Raw genomic sequence first — 14277 nt, 5'->3', positions numbered from 1 at the left:
GTACCAGTGTGCACGTCAAGATTGCCTTTGAAAACTCCCAACTTGTGCGTGGGAAGTTGCACAGGCCTTTTTCAGACTTCATTTTCGGCGTGCGCCATGTTTATAAATGAGATCCCTGGCTATTAATTGTCTTGCGACAAATTTAACATGTCTCACCTTTCTCTGCCACGACACTTCTTGTTCCCCCGAGATGGTGTTTGATTCATTGTCGCTGCTTCTCCCAGTAGCCAAGCAGTCAGAGGGATGATGAGAGTGGGCACAGTGATGTCCTACATCTATCTAAAGCCCCCCCAAAGCTCTTTAGCTTCTCCGTGCTAGAGATCCCTTATGGCCGGGTGCTCATTACCACCTGAAAAGGAAAGGTCTCAAGGTGTGCGTTTCATGTTTCCTACCAGAGCTGGAGCAGGAGCTGCACAAGAAACCCCAGAGGAGCTGCATTGTCAAGATGATGAGCACCAGGAACCTGTGGAAAAACATTGTGGTGCTGTGTGTCAACTCGTAAGTGTGTTGCGTTTGTGGTCCCGGCTTGTACAGTTCCTTTGCTAATAACAGCCAACATCCGTTGTGTTGAGAGCATGAATTACACATGAGCTGGTCTCCAGAGAATGAAGACATACTCAAACCTCACGTGCCCTGTGGCGGACGCATGTTTTAGGTGGCACCTCATTGGCCACTCTCTTATTCTGTGGTTTTGTCTTGATGTACAGCCTGACAGGTTATGGAATTCACCACTGCTTCGCTCGCAGTATGATGGACCCCGAGGCTCAGCCCACGGCTTTGTGCCATGCTGACTATTACACCATGGCGGGCATCGCCGTGGCAACCTGTCTAGCACTATGCCCTGCGGTCGGGCTGATGGGTCGGCGTGGAGGGCTGCTCACATTCATGATTATAACAGCCCTGGCATCACTGCTGCAGCTGGGTTTGCTTAACTGTAAGTAATAAAAAAATGCACAAGTAGACCATTCAAATCAACTTTATTTATATAGCTCCAAACCACAATCACCTTTGTTACACAATCACATTTTGTTACATAGATGCAGTGTAATGCATCTACGGCCATGTTTTTTGGGGGGAGACCACTACCATCATGACAGAAGGGTTTTATCACAGGATAAAAGTGATTACTTAGAATTTTTTTATAGCTACTAAAGTTACTGTAAAGTTTGACTCAAACAAAACTTTGGTGTGAAGGTCTAAAATACAACTAACTTTGTACAGACACCATGACTGTAATGTTATACTATCCTGTTGCCTTCAAAGTAAAACTATATTTCAAATAAGTAGCAAGCTATTAGCTAGGCATGCTAACTTTAGCCTCTCTTCTCAAAACTAATAGAAACATTGTTAATCCAGTCTTTACACTTTTCACCTCTTGTTTTTACTGGTGAAAATACCATGAATATATCCTTGAAACTCTTTGGATGGCCTCTTTGGATCGGCTTTAATCCTGAAATTAGTTGTGCCCTCCTCCTGTTGTTTATTTGACAGTTTGACGACTTTGAAGCTTGTCAGACATGCTGTGCATGCAGTTAGCTTGAGAACTGTAACTGAAAAGGTTTAGCCATGCTAGCCAGACTTTTACTGAAATTCTCAAACACTTCGGCGTCCTTCCCTTAGTCATTAAAACAGTACCAACTGCAGCTCAACCTTGATTCTAATAGGAGCTTCCCCTCATTCTTCCGCTTTGACCTACATCTGCAGCATGTAGTCATTATTTCAGGCTTCAGTGGTAAACTGTTCTCCTGAAGGCTTTTATTCTGCTTGTTTTGAGTCAGTGCTGTGCTGCTCTTCGTGCTTACTAATGACATCTCTCTTTTCTCCAATGCTCACTAATGGAATCCAGTGATTGGGAAGTACAGCCTTCGCCATGACACAGGTACATTTGCAGTTACGAGATTTATCATCTAAAACAATTAAAATGATAAACCTTTCCACTGGTTTGAGGATAACTTAGTGATACACAGTAAACAATGTCATTTATGTCCCTGGAATCATGTTACATTTGTTGTTGCTGATTTTTATTGCTTGTTTCCTCTCTTTTGAACAGTTTTGCGAGACACTCTTAACAGGAAATTCTCTGTGGCCTTCTCCATAATTGGGATGTTCTCTTCTCATGCTGTCAGCACACTCAGCATTTTCTTTTGTGCTGAAATCACTCCTACTGTCATCAGGTGAGCCTGCATAGTCATAAACACAACACACATCTTATGAAAGCAAACAGTCTTATTACTTTAAAAAATATATTGTCTATTATGACAGTGTCTGCACACAGCTTTTGTTCTCAGATTGCATATTTGCTCCCTCTTGTGGTGTGTTTATGACTGACACGTGTTTGGAAAGAAAAATGTGTGCCACATTATTGATTACAATGGCTCCACAGAAAACTGGTGAAAACGTGGCTTTATGGGAAAAGGGCTGTAAGAGGTTATGAAGGAGGTTCAGAGCAACAGATCTGACCAGATGCTGAGTGAAGACCGTTGTCAGCTTAAGAAAGTGATAAAAGTGGCTGAATAAAGCCTGCCATTTTAATACTCTTAAGTGGGATGTATCCTGCCCACTTTCAGCTCTGTACTCCTAATACATTAGCACCGTATGATTCACCTGTCAGAAAATCCACAAATATCCTACATTAGGCTTTGGTGCAACCTCTTCATCTGAAAAAAAAAAGCCATTTGAGCTCATTTCCCTTTCACTCCAGCCTCCAATTGTTCTGATTGGCTTTCCCTTACAAACAGAAGGTCCAAACAGCAGGTGGGTGGGGCTTCTATGCTCACAACTAGAGCTGTTTTTATGACATGAATAGGTGATGTGTTCTACTTTTGCAAATATAATACAGAGACAAAAATAGGAAAAAAAGGGGTATGTATGTAGGCTGTATGTAGGCATTATTTGCATTGTGGTGACTGTGGCTCGAGTAGTAGACTGGGTCATCTACCAATTAGAAAGTCGTGGATCAATCTGTGACTCCTTACATCAGGGTTGGGGAACTCCAGGCCTGAAGGGCTGGCGTCATGCAGGTTTTAGATATCACACTGGGTCAGCACACTTGACTCAAATGATTAGTTCATTACCAGGCCTTTGGAGACCTTCAAGACAGGTTAAGGAAGTAATTTAGGTAATTCAGAAAGCCTTTAGGCATAGTTAAAAAAGTGCTGCATGAGACAAGCTAAGTGAGGCCTGTAGTAGAAAGCTACTTTATAAGAAGCAGTCCATTTAAAGTTATTTGACCATGTTTATATCTCAAAAAATAAGAAGTCAACTTTTAATGATGTCCCAATCCTGTTGTATGAAGAATGCTTCTAGAATGCTGCTGTTTTTAGTTTAAGGTGCGTCAGAACACCTTGGAAATAAATCAGCTCTGACCTTTCTTTCTGCAGGGGTGGAGGACTGGGCTTGGTCCTGGCTAGCGCTGGCTTTGGCATGCTCACTGCACCCATCATGGAGCTCCACAACCAGAAGGGCTACTTCCTGCATCATGTGATCTTTGCCTGCTGCACCCTGCTGTGCATCATCTGCCTCCTGCTGCTGCCTGAGCCACGGGGACAGCCACTGCCGGAGAGCCTGGCTGATGGAGAGACCTTTACCCGTCAGACCCTGCTCCATCCGGGAGAGCAGCACCTCCTTCTCGCCAAGAGTGATAGGGACTACTCCCGTGTTCACGACACACCATTACATCTCTCAGCCACTGGGGGCGCTACAGTGGCAGCAGCCACCGCTCTGGCAGCGGTACCTGCCTCATACGCCCTTGCAACTGGTGGGGAGGTGATCGGGAATCATGCCATAGCCAATGGAGTGTGAGCAGCTTTGCAAGTTGTCTTCTGTGCTAATAACTGCTCCAAGCACTAACCTGAGCAAGCGATGACTGAACTTCCTGTACTTTAAGGGAAACTAATTGTTCATATGAACTCTTTTTATGTTGAGGATTCAGATGATGATGATAGTAAATTTGTGTCATTTGTAGTGACTATGATTCCTTCAGGAGTTGCCAAAAATATATTGTATTGAAGTCAGTGTATGTCAGATAATATGAGCGTCTTCAGTGGTGTTGGTGATTTTCTTGAGCCACCTTCTGCTCGAGGGTACAAGCAGACACAAGTGGAGAGACAAAGTACAGCAGAATAACTTTCAATAACGTGTGCTCTGAGTTTACTGTCTGTAGTTTTGACTCGTTGAAACTGGATTTCACTACATCTTAGATCTCTTTGTAGGTAGGTTATTTTGCACTAAATGTCAGAGACACAATCAAGTGTTTGTGATTTGCAGCCAACACATTGGAGATCCAGGGATTGGCTAAAGCCACTAACTTTTTGCATGAAAAGGGCACAAATGTTTTTTGTTTTGTTCTGTAGCATTGGTTAATACAACCTGTGACTCACTGTGCAATTCCCCAGCATTTATCAAGTAATTCTCAATTGACAGTGTAATTTTCAGTACCTTACAATACTTACCAACAGGTACAGTAAAACTATGGGGCAACAGTTAGCAGTTTTAAAGGAAAAAACTGAACAGGCTGTGGGGTGGTTAGCACTGTTGCCTCACAGCAAGAAGTATCTAGGCTCAAATCCAGTCTGGGACCTTTCTGACTGGAATTTGCATGCTCTCTTTGGGAACTCTTCCCACAACCTAAAGACATACACACATAGGGTTAGGTTAATCACTGAATTTAAATCGGCTCTAGGTGTGAATGGTTGTCTGGTGGCTGTAGAGAAGGTTGGTAGTTGGCTGCTTCAGTCTGCATGTCGAAGTATCCTTGGGTAAGATACTGAAGCCCAAGTTGCTCCTAACATGGAAAAATGTTTGATAGAAAGCACTTAGATCTAGAGAAAAAGTCCCTGTGTGAATATGAAAGAGTGATGTTCTCAAGTAGGGAAGCCCTATTTTAGAACCAGTCTATTTACCATTTACTCTTTGTGTTAGTCCTGTGATAAACTGGTGACCTGTCAAGGGTGTGCCCTGCATCTTGCCCTATGACAGCTGGGACAGCCCCCTCTGTAACCTCTTTGTATCCACTCTGTAAGTGGATACAAAGACGGATGAATTACACTGTAGTTATTTTTAGGTATTTGTTGTGTCAGAAGTGGAGGCCAGCATACTGTATCTCATAGCCTATACCCACAATAATACTACATTATCAAAAAATAAGTGGATGTTAGGCTACTCTTTAATATACCTCATACCCAGTGTAATACTAGGTATTACATGCTTGGCCTTTAGTCTAAACCCAATTGTCATTTCATAAAGACAAAATTTCGACCTTACTGCTAAAACACTTGAAAGGTACTCAAAGATTAAAATGCTCAACGTACAATTTGTTTCTCATTTCCTTTAAACTCCCTTAATCTACTGTAACAACATTTTACAGAACCAGCAAGTATTTGTAGGCAACATTGGAGCTATTGCCCGGTTTGCAAGAGACTACCAAGGTGCCAGGAACTGCACCTATAAAAGAAAGAGAACTCATATTGACCCCTCCTTTAATGATGCCCATTCCCGAACCAGTTCCAAGGACTTACACACAAACACACAAAAAATCCACTTTGAATTCACTAAATAATACATGGTAAATGTTGGGAAACCGGACAATAAGTTGCGGGCTGTATTGTGAACTGCTACAAGTACTTCCTCATTTGTGGTCTCTTTATATGAAGTCCAATGTGGCACTTTATCCTCAGCTGAGAGGTCAGTGTGGACACTGATTTTTAAAGAAGCGTTACTACTGCTGATGCTGGCGTATGATGGTTGTTGGAAGACGAACAGCCGGAGACCTTTCTCGCAGACCATATGTGTAGCCTACAGAGACTTTGTGCATAATGTTAAACAAATCTGAGAGCTGAACGGACATGAGCGTGACCTGCTAGTGCACTACTGTATGTCTTATGATGCACCTCAGCAATTTAAATGGCTTTATCGCTCTGTTCTGTTAACAAAACAGAGAAGATACGATGTAATGAAAGAAAAAAAAACTGTATTTATTTTTTGTCATGCTGCCAAGGGAAAGTTTTGTTGCTTGAAATACCTCCTTAATTAGCAAACATTTCCAAACTCACTCCTCGTTCTCTGTACTGTGCTAATACTGTAATCCTGTTCCTAGAGTGTGTAACTTTAGACAGAAAGCACAATATTTTACAGTTTTTTGACATGTGTGAAGATTAGAATAGAGCAGCATAGTCTGCATAGACCTGGTTTAGTTGTGATTGGTGTACATTATACACTTTATTATATAGGTATCCCTTAGGACTGCATAAAAATCTAAGGTATGTATACATGTGCCATTCATTTATAAAATATGGAACATAACCTTACTTTTATAGACTGTGAAGCACATTGAATAGACAAACCATCCCATCAAGCATTTTTGTGCAGATACACCAGAACCCGAGAATCCTCCATTTTTATAGTCATATTTAGTACACAGCACATATTTTAGACATTCAGTATGGTTTGGTAGTTTGTATGTTTTCAACAGTAAAAAAAAAATACTCTAAGAAAACTGAAGGAAAAAAAACTCAACCACTAATGCTGTTTTCTAAGTGTTATTTTTTTAATATGGATTTGTAAAAAAAAAAAAACAAACAGACAAAGCCACAGGCCTATAGTACATGTTTTGATAATAAACTACTTAATTTATTGTCAATAAAAAAAACACTTGATGTGACCGTTTGTCCTGATTATTGCATTTGAGTATGACTCCAGTACTACACTGCTGCCCTCCTCCTACAAAGGGTCACATGTGCTCAAAAATGCTCAGGGTGCAGCTCCAGCTCCTTTTTGATCCTGTTCTCCACCAAGAGACTGAGGTTGGAATCTGTCATTGGAAGACTGTAACTGACAAATACTTGTTTTTTGGTCTTCTTTGCTGAAATATGGAGAGACACAAGATTAGTTAACTTTGTGTTCACACAAAACATGAAATGGTAAAAATACATTAAGGTCAGCAGTGGCCCAACTCTAATGTCTATAGAGACTTATAAACTTAGCACATAGCTGCAAAGACCACGAGGACTTTATCATCAGTTGCAGACAATCCTGTTATTGTTCTCTGAGGTCTGGTTACAGTTTGCCTGAACAACGTGTGTACTGAGTCTGAATAGTCACAAAATTGTTTTCGGGAATCCCGACTTCTGGTCAGTTAGATATGAAACTATAACACGCCTATAAGGACTGTCCCACTGTCACAAGGACTCCCTGGCAGACAATTTGAGCTCTTTATGCACATATTTTATAGTTCTGCATTCCTGCAGACTTTACAAGCATGCCTCAGCCAGTCAATTCCCTAATTTCATTGGCTGTGGGTGAGGAAAAAAAACATCCCATGTTTCCTGTTTAGTTGTCAAGGCAACATTATGTGGTAAAGACACCATAGATGAGTAGTCATCTCTGTAGACTTTGCATTAGGCATGTGTACAAACAAAGTTGTTGTATTGTATAATAGAGTCTCCACAGACAAATCTACCCAGTCATGAGCTGGCAGGTAAAAAGACGTCCACGTTCAGCCTCACAATTGCCCTCTGCATCACCCTGCACATTTCCAGGAATAGATACTACAACATTAGTTAGCATACCAGGTTCTCGTTGTGTAGGTACACTGCTAATGAGTCAACACTCAGTTGACACTGAGTCAACAGTCAACCAGCAGTCCTTTGTTCACACTGGTAGTTACCAGTCACCTCAAAACTGAAATAGGTTAGTTGCCTCCTACTCACGTCACATTGTCAATGTTTCACCTGTTGCAAGCTGCTGAGTTCCAGTGATATTACGTAGCGTCTTCCAGTGTGGACGTCATTTTACAGTGGACACTGAGATTAGCTAAGTGTTTTCACAAAACAAAGATAAATGGCTATTCTTTGCTGCTGTGTTTTGAACCAAGTTAAATGTAGTGTTTTATTTAACACTCCGCAGCATATCAGAGGTGTGAAACACTTCTCCAAGCCAGCTGTAATTAAGTTTGACGATAGAATTTGTGGATATTTGAGACTTGCCTTGCTTCTGTAACTAAATGCAATATCACTTTTGATTTCAAACCTATCGTTTCACGGTTACACTAGTTATTGTACTAACACACACTCTGAATACTCCATACACAGATACGCTACTTTGAAGCATCACTCTACTCAAGTTTCAATTCTCCCTGTTGACCCTCAGGAAGGAAGGTCAAGTAGACACCAAAAACACATGCAAGAAAAAGGCGTGCCATTGACTCTGGGTTCAAAATTACATCAATGGTACAATTCTAAATATAATAGAAATCCACAATTAAGAACCACATGCAACTTAAATGAGCATTTTAAGACTTTGCTGTAGCTATCTCCTACATACAACACATATTGCAAACTAGTGTTAAACATTACCTAATCTTTGTGCCAAAGAATTTGGTGCTGTGTTGGATGGGTCCCCCATAACTAATGTAGATAACGGCATTGAATCCTGCAGACAAAAGCATATAAGCTGTTAGCTTCCCTTTCCAAATCAACATGTAAGTGACTTAATACCTGTTTATAGGCCTAGGCAATTTTTTTTACAACTCAGGGAAATAGAGAAACACTTCTAATCTTCAGAAGACTCGCTTTCTCACTCAGACACACACACACACACACAACTAATATATATATATATATATATATGTATGTATATGTATGTGTGTATATATATATATATATATATATATATATATATATATATATATATATATATATGTGTGTGTGTGTGTGTGTGTGCGCACGTACGTATGTATACAAACACCGCAAAATTAATTTAAGAAAAATATTAATTTTTTTTTATACATACATTTAGGAAAAAGCCCAGCAAAATAAGATTTTTTTTTAATTATGCTGTTTTACAATATTCATATTTTATTAATTTTTAACGTTTATATTCTTTATGAAAAACTTTGAAAATCTTCCTAAAAAAACTGAAGACCTGCGCTTTTAAATTCCAAGTTTCTTATTCTTCACCCGACGAATATACCCAATATTCTTTATTTCTGGAAAACAGCTAACCAGTACTTGGTGAATGAAGGTGTGCTGTGCGGTACTTACATATTTGCTGCTCATAGACACTGCTAAGTTGGACAGAACCGGAGCCGAACCGACCCAAAGGAAAAACCCGCCGCTGAGCTTCATGACGTGAAAGTGTACCACCTGCTCCAGAATCTTTTCAGAGAAATTGTGAACGGAAATTCCCTCAAATTCCGTACCGTTCTGCATTTTGCCAATTTTGTTTCACTCTTTATTGGATGAACATCTAAAGGCCGCGTTAGCTTAACTATAAACAGCATGGAATACTTCCTGGTTTAGCAAAAAAGGCAGGCCAAAGCAATCGATCATCGATGCTCTAGAGTGAGAATCCAGCACAACCGATCTTGGTGCCGCACTAGATCCCTATTACACATTCAGTGTGAATTAAGACACATATATTAGCTTTTAATGACACTTTCTTACAGTGGCACCCTCTATGAAATAGCAGAGACTTTATAAGAGTTTTATTGGTAAATATTTTATTCTTGTGGCCAAAACGTTTTCTTGTACCGGACTGTAAAAATCTTTATTTTGCTGTGAGCTTATAAGCATTTTAACACTGGGGCCTCTGGGATTTTACCACTGAAGTTTTGCTTCAGCCCTTGAAGGTGACGCTTTGAGCTTTCCTTGTCAAATAAATGTACAATATTTAAAGATGGTAGTAATGTTTCTCCTCTTCAAATAAAGCCTTTGACCTGCTGAGCCCTTGACACATTTTTAGTAAACTTTGCTTCAGAGCATCCTGTTAAAGACAGTTGTCACAGGTCTGTAGCTGGATGGAACCCAGATTTTGTTACAAATGGAATTTATTTACATTAAATTGTAACTTTAATTAGTGTAAAAAGCTGTTTCGCATATTTCTATTTTTTTTTTTTATTAAATCTAACATTCCAAATGAAGATTGCATCATAAAAAGTAATCAAAATAACATTACAATTCACATTCTACATTTTATTTTTAAAGTAAGTAACACCAACTCTTTTTCTCCACAGTCGAATAATGAAGCCGTGGTTTCACTCTTCTAGGAAGTCTTCCACCAGTGTGTTGAATTCATCAGCATGCCTCAGGTGGAGGTTGTGTTTCCCCTCTGGCATTAAATGCAATCTAGATTTGGGGATGAAAATCTTGATTTAGTTTGTACCTAAAAGTGAAATTCATCAATTTGTGGTAATATTATTGTGCGTTCTCACCGTGAACCTTTGATGTGTTTGAGGAGGTACTCAGGGTGGAGAATTGGCACCATGGGGTCTTTCTCTCCATGGATGATGAGGGTTGGACAGCTGATCAGGGGCAGAAGTTCCATGCAGATGCTTCCTAACCAGAGAGCAAAAAGGAAACATTCAGATTATCTGCTGTTATGCATTAGTAAGAGACAAAATTAACAAGTGTCTTTTCAGATTGTCTAGTGTGCCTGCAACAGCACAGAGCCATCACCTTCTGGTCTGTGGACAAACTGTGCGATTCCATCCACCCAGGCCTCCCACAGTTTAGCAAAGACTTGCACCCCATACACCTCCTCCATGGGTTGCCTCATCCTCGCACTCCATTTGGAGACATCACGCACCTCTGAGTGTTCCCACAACATAACCGTTCACACACAAACACACAACGCGCACATATTCAAGTGAAAGCCAATTTGTAGCTCGAATAACTTGCCACTTGTCCAAGGCAATAAAACGTGACACACCATTGTAAAGCTTGAGGTCCTGCTGGGAAACAAAAGCATTGGCTCCCCACACGACCATCTTGTTGATCAGATCGGGGTTCCTTGCGGCTGCAACCAGAGCCGTGATTCCCCCGTCACTCCACCCAAGCAGGGAGAACTTGCCGAATCCCAGTGTCTGCCAAAGAAATGATTTAAAAAAAAAAGTAGGTTGTGTCAAAGCAGTAACACAACTTGCTGTTGTAAAAAATGCAAAAACTTTCTTTAACTGCAAGACCAGACAGTTGTACATTTATCTGTGTATGAATTGTGATATATAAATCATGAAATGCAGTAAATAATGCAGAAGACAATTAGTCTTCATGCTTCTGAATGTACAGATATTGTGAGAAACCTATTTGACAGAATCCTTCCTGCGTGATTCACAGTTCTACGACATTTTGAACAGTGAAGCATGCAAATGGTTGGTGGTGGGGGGTGGGGGTGGCCTTTAAATTTTCTGTTTTGAATCATCACTCAAATTTGAATAACAGGTGGGCGGGGCCAGAATAATGTGCCTGTGAAGATTACTTGTATGCATCTAGTATTTACAATCTTTTTGCAACTTTGGCTGTGTGTAACATGAGTATCCACTATTGGAACATATAGTATACAATAACAAGATCAAAGAGAAAAATCAAAAAGAATATTAAAATATTATTAAAGCTTACCAACATACAACAGCTGTGTTGGATTCTGCAGCCTTCTAATTTCACAAAACTGTACGTGTAGCTCATTGGTTGCCAGTGATTTCAAAATGTATATTTGCATAAGAGTTATGATGATGGTCAAAAAGCAATTTGATTGGCATACAAAATATTGCAGTAAATAAGTACTGAAAGGAGGGGGTTTGTTTGTAGCCTCATACCGGAAACTAAAACCCCAGACAGGGGCTTTTTGTCATGTTCATTACTGAAGGGTAAAAGAAGGATATAGCTTCGTAAACCAGGAATTTTAATATTGGTGTACGAAAATAACATGTCTTAGTATTAGAATCGGACTGTGGATTAGACATCATTTAAGTCAGGGTTGCCTAAATTTTGATCAGAACACAAAGCAGAGAATAGAGGAGGCATATACACTAACTGTATATAATAATTTATTAATTGTGCTTTAAACACTTTCTCTAAACTGCGCAAAAAAGAAAAGAAAAGAAAGACCAAAAAGAAAAGGTCCAGGTAATTTTTTTAAGGTAATTTCCTGCCAATACATTATCTGTTTTGTTATGGGAGTTTCCATAAATGGTAAAACTCGATATGTGGCTAAAAAAAAAAAAAAAAAAAAAAAAAAAAAAAAAATTAGGATTAGTATTGCTTTCTAATATTTATCCAGATATTAGACTGTAGTAAAATCTAGCAGGTTTTGGATTGCAGAATTTAACTTATTTTCCATTTTGAATGAATTCTAGACCTTTATCATTTTACGACACGCTGAACTGAGCATGAAGTTTATCAGTCCCCATATGTTCCTTTCTTTCACATGCCCCCCAGAGAAGGGGCTTCTCTGTAACCTGTAAAGGTCAGATTGGTAATCATTTTCACCCTGAGTTTATCAGCAAACCTTCATAAGATCAACTGCATCCTTCGCATCCCTCTCAAAAAAGTCAGGGGGGAAGTCTCTGTCTGGGGGACGGGATTGTCCATACCCGCGGGGATCCCAGCCAACTACAGTGAAGCGTTCTTTGGCCAGAGACTTAAGCTGAGGACCAAAATCTGTCTTTGTGCTTCCTGTGGTAGAAAATATAGCAGTTTTTCTTTTAGATGCTTAAAGGACTCAATCAAACTGTACTGAACGATATGCTATTCTTACAACAGAGATATTTTGAGTATAAAGATTTTGATGTCTTCCCATATAGCCAAACTTCTTTTCTACATTAAAAGGAGGCGTGTGCTTGTACTTACCCAGAGCGCCAGGAAGCAACAGCACAGCATGTTTTCCTCTGCCTGTCTGCTCGTAGTACAGATCCACTCCATTAACAGGCTTCTTGCCTGAGGCCACTGAAGAGCTGCAGGGAAACACACTGTGGTAGTCAAAATGAGCCATGGATAGCAGAATAAGGTGGGATAGTTACTTTGAATGTTACAACCACAGATAAAGTCGTCCTTTGTTAGGACAATTACAGCAATCACATTGTCCACCTTTTATGGGAATAGAAGAATCTTGGGTTTTGTGGGCAGGTTTGAAAGTGGAACCATTGTTCAGCTTAACCCTCGTTGACAGCATCTGTTCCTGTAGATTTAGAATGCTGATGTATGGCACGCTCTTATTCTTGGTCTCTGTTACTATTAAAGCTATTTTGCTGGGATGAAATGTAAAGGTTCTACCTACATTACTGCAGAACACATTTCAAAGCTGTGAAAATCAAAGGCTCTGAGTAAAGTGCGCCAACAACGGTACTTGAATAAAACAAAAGGTGTACATGAACTCATATGAGTTTTGATTATAAGCAGTTCAGAAGCAGCAATTATTCATTTACTGAATAAAACTAACCTACTGGCAAATTACATGTTCAGAGATAACAGTGTTTGCAAGAGCTCATAGTTGCTGGTGGTTATTTACCATCACGTGATGGCAGTCATATATTTATATGCGCGACTGTGATATTTCTCCATCCTTTAAAACAAAACAAAACAAAAACAAACAAAAAAAACCCGCAGTAATCTTTTTAAAGGTAATGTTTTGCAGTCTAACACATCTATAATATCAAGATTTACTCCTGCAAAAGCCTCGAGGCAAACACTTTATGCATTAAATGACGATGAGATTATTCTAAATATTATCCGTCTACAAGCAAGGTGTTTAGCTTTAATTTGAAAGACAGTCACGGAAGGATAAAGGATGAAAAAGGACATTATTGTTATTATTTGCTATTTAACAAAAACATCCCTAACAGTTATTCACCAGATCGACAATATAATATAATATAATATAATAATTTAACCCCCTTTTCTGCATTTAAAATATTTGCAAAGTATAATTTACGACATTAAAACGTGTTAGAATATTATATTTATGTAATATTTGTGACAGATAAAGGACACAGTGTGGCCATGATGAAGACGAATACAGACATTAAACTCGCATTAAATGTAAATGGCTGTTACATCAGTTTTTATAGGTATATATAATCGATACTGTCGTAATATCACAGTTGGTTCATAAACACTATGTTGTAGTGAGTGGGCATACTACACCATCTAGTGGACTGAAATCAAACAAACCTCGAGGCAAAAACTACGACTGCAAGGAAACCCAACGCATTTCCTGCGTGGTCTCTGCAGCTCTGTGCAGTTTGTCTTTGAAGAGTCGTGCGTGTCATTTCACAGTGCACACAGTATGAAGACAGTAAGAACTGTTACCAGTACGGCCGGATCGCTGTCATGACTCTCTGAAAGCCACGTCTCCCGAGTAAAAACAGCGCCATGTATGATCGGTGCGCACACTCAGCACGTCCTCAGTCAGTCCCCAGGTTTGATTTGGCTGGTTAAAAATTGTACAGTCTCTCTCCGAAGTGGACCAAAGTTCACACGTTCCAGCCCTGCGTGTTTGTTTTTAAAG

The 14277-nt window shown here is 39.7% G+C and overlaps 3 protein-coding genes across 4 annotated transcripts in view; 1 reads left to right on the top strand and 2 right to left on the bottom strand.

The window, feature by feature from the left end:
* LOC120742869 (solute carrier family 22 member 23) overlaps window positions 1-5527 on the top strand; it is a 31303-nt gene extending 25776 nt beyond the window's left edge. The window contains exons 6-10 of the mRNA XM_040046342.1: window positions 396-498; window positions 708-934; window positions 1847-1879; window positions 2051-2174; window positions 3381-5527. Coding sequence (XP_039902276.1) covers window positions 396-498; window positions 708-934; window positions 1847-1879; window positions 2051-2174; window positions 3381-3801 — 908 coding nt within the window. The 3' untranslated portion in view covers window positions 3802-5527. The remainder of the gene's footprint in view (window positions 1-395; window positions 499-707; window positions 935-1846; window positions 1880-2050; window positions 2175-3380) is intronic.
* A 996-nt stretch (window positions 5528-6523) lies between these two features.
* psmg4 (proteasome (prosome, macropain) assembly chaperone 4) lies at window positions 6524-9383 on the bottom strand. The gene is made up of 3 exons (XM_040046357.1): window positions 9039-9383; window positions 8352-8427; window positions 6524-6859 (listed from the first exon to the last, which is right to left on the bottom strand). The coding sequence occupies exons 1-3, from the start codon at window positions 9204-9206 to the stop codon at window positions 6738-6740; spliced, it is 366 nt and encodes a 121-aa protein (XP_039902291.1). The 5' UTR covers window positions 9207-9383; the 3' UTR covers window positions 6524-6737.
* A 570-nt stretch (window positions 9384-9953) lies between these two features.
* On the bottom strand, window positions 9954-14193 carry bphl (biphenyl hydrolase like). Of its 2 annotated transcripts, XM_040046353.1 has the most exons (7): window positions 14079-14193; window positions 12621-12724; window positions 12280-12446; window positions 10705-10858; window positions 10452-10583; window positions 10208-10331; window positions 9954-10121 (listed from the first exon to the last, which is right to left on the bottom strand). In XM_040046353.1, the coding sequence occupies exons 1-7, from the start codon at window positions 14141-14143 to the stop codon at window positions 10031-10033; spliced, it is 837 nt and encodes a 278-aa protein (XP_039902287.1). In that variant the 5' UTR covers window positions 14144-14193; the 3' UTR covers window positions 9954-10030. The 2 variants fall into 2 exon arrangements, with proteins under 2 accessions (XP_039902287.1, XP_039902288.1); XM_040046354.1 differs by lacking the exon at window positions 10452-10583.
* Window positions 14194-14277: the final 84 nt, after the last annotated feature.

The sequence above is a fragment of the Simochromis diagramma genome, unplaced genomic scaffold (genome assembly GCF_900408965.1).
Source record: "Simochromis diagramma unplaced genomic scaffold, fSimDia1.1 OVJJ01000553.1, whole genome shotgun sequence".
Classification (NCBI taxonomy): Eukaryota; Metazoa; Chordata; class Actinopteri; order Cichliformes; family Cichlidae; genus Simochromis; species Simochromis diagramma.
The sequence above is the reverse complement of the archived record's forward strand: the minus strand, read 5'-3'. Positions and strand labels throughout refer to the sequence as shown.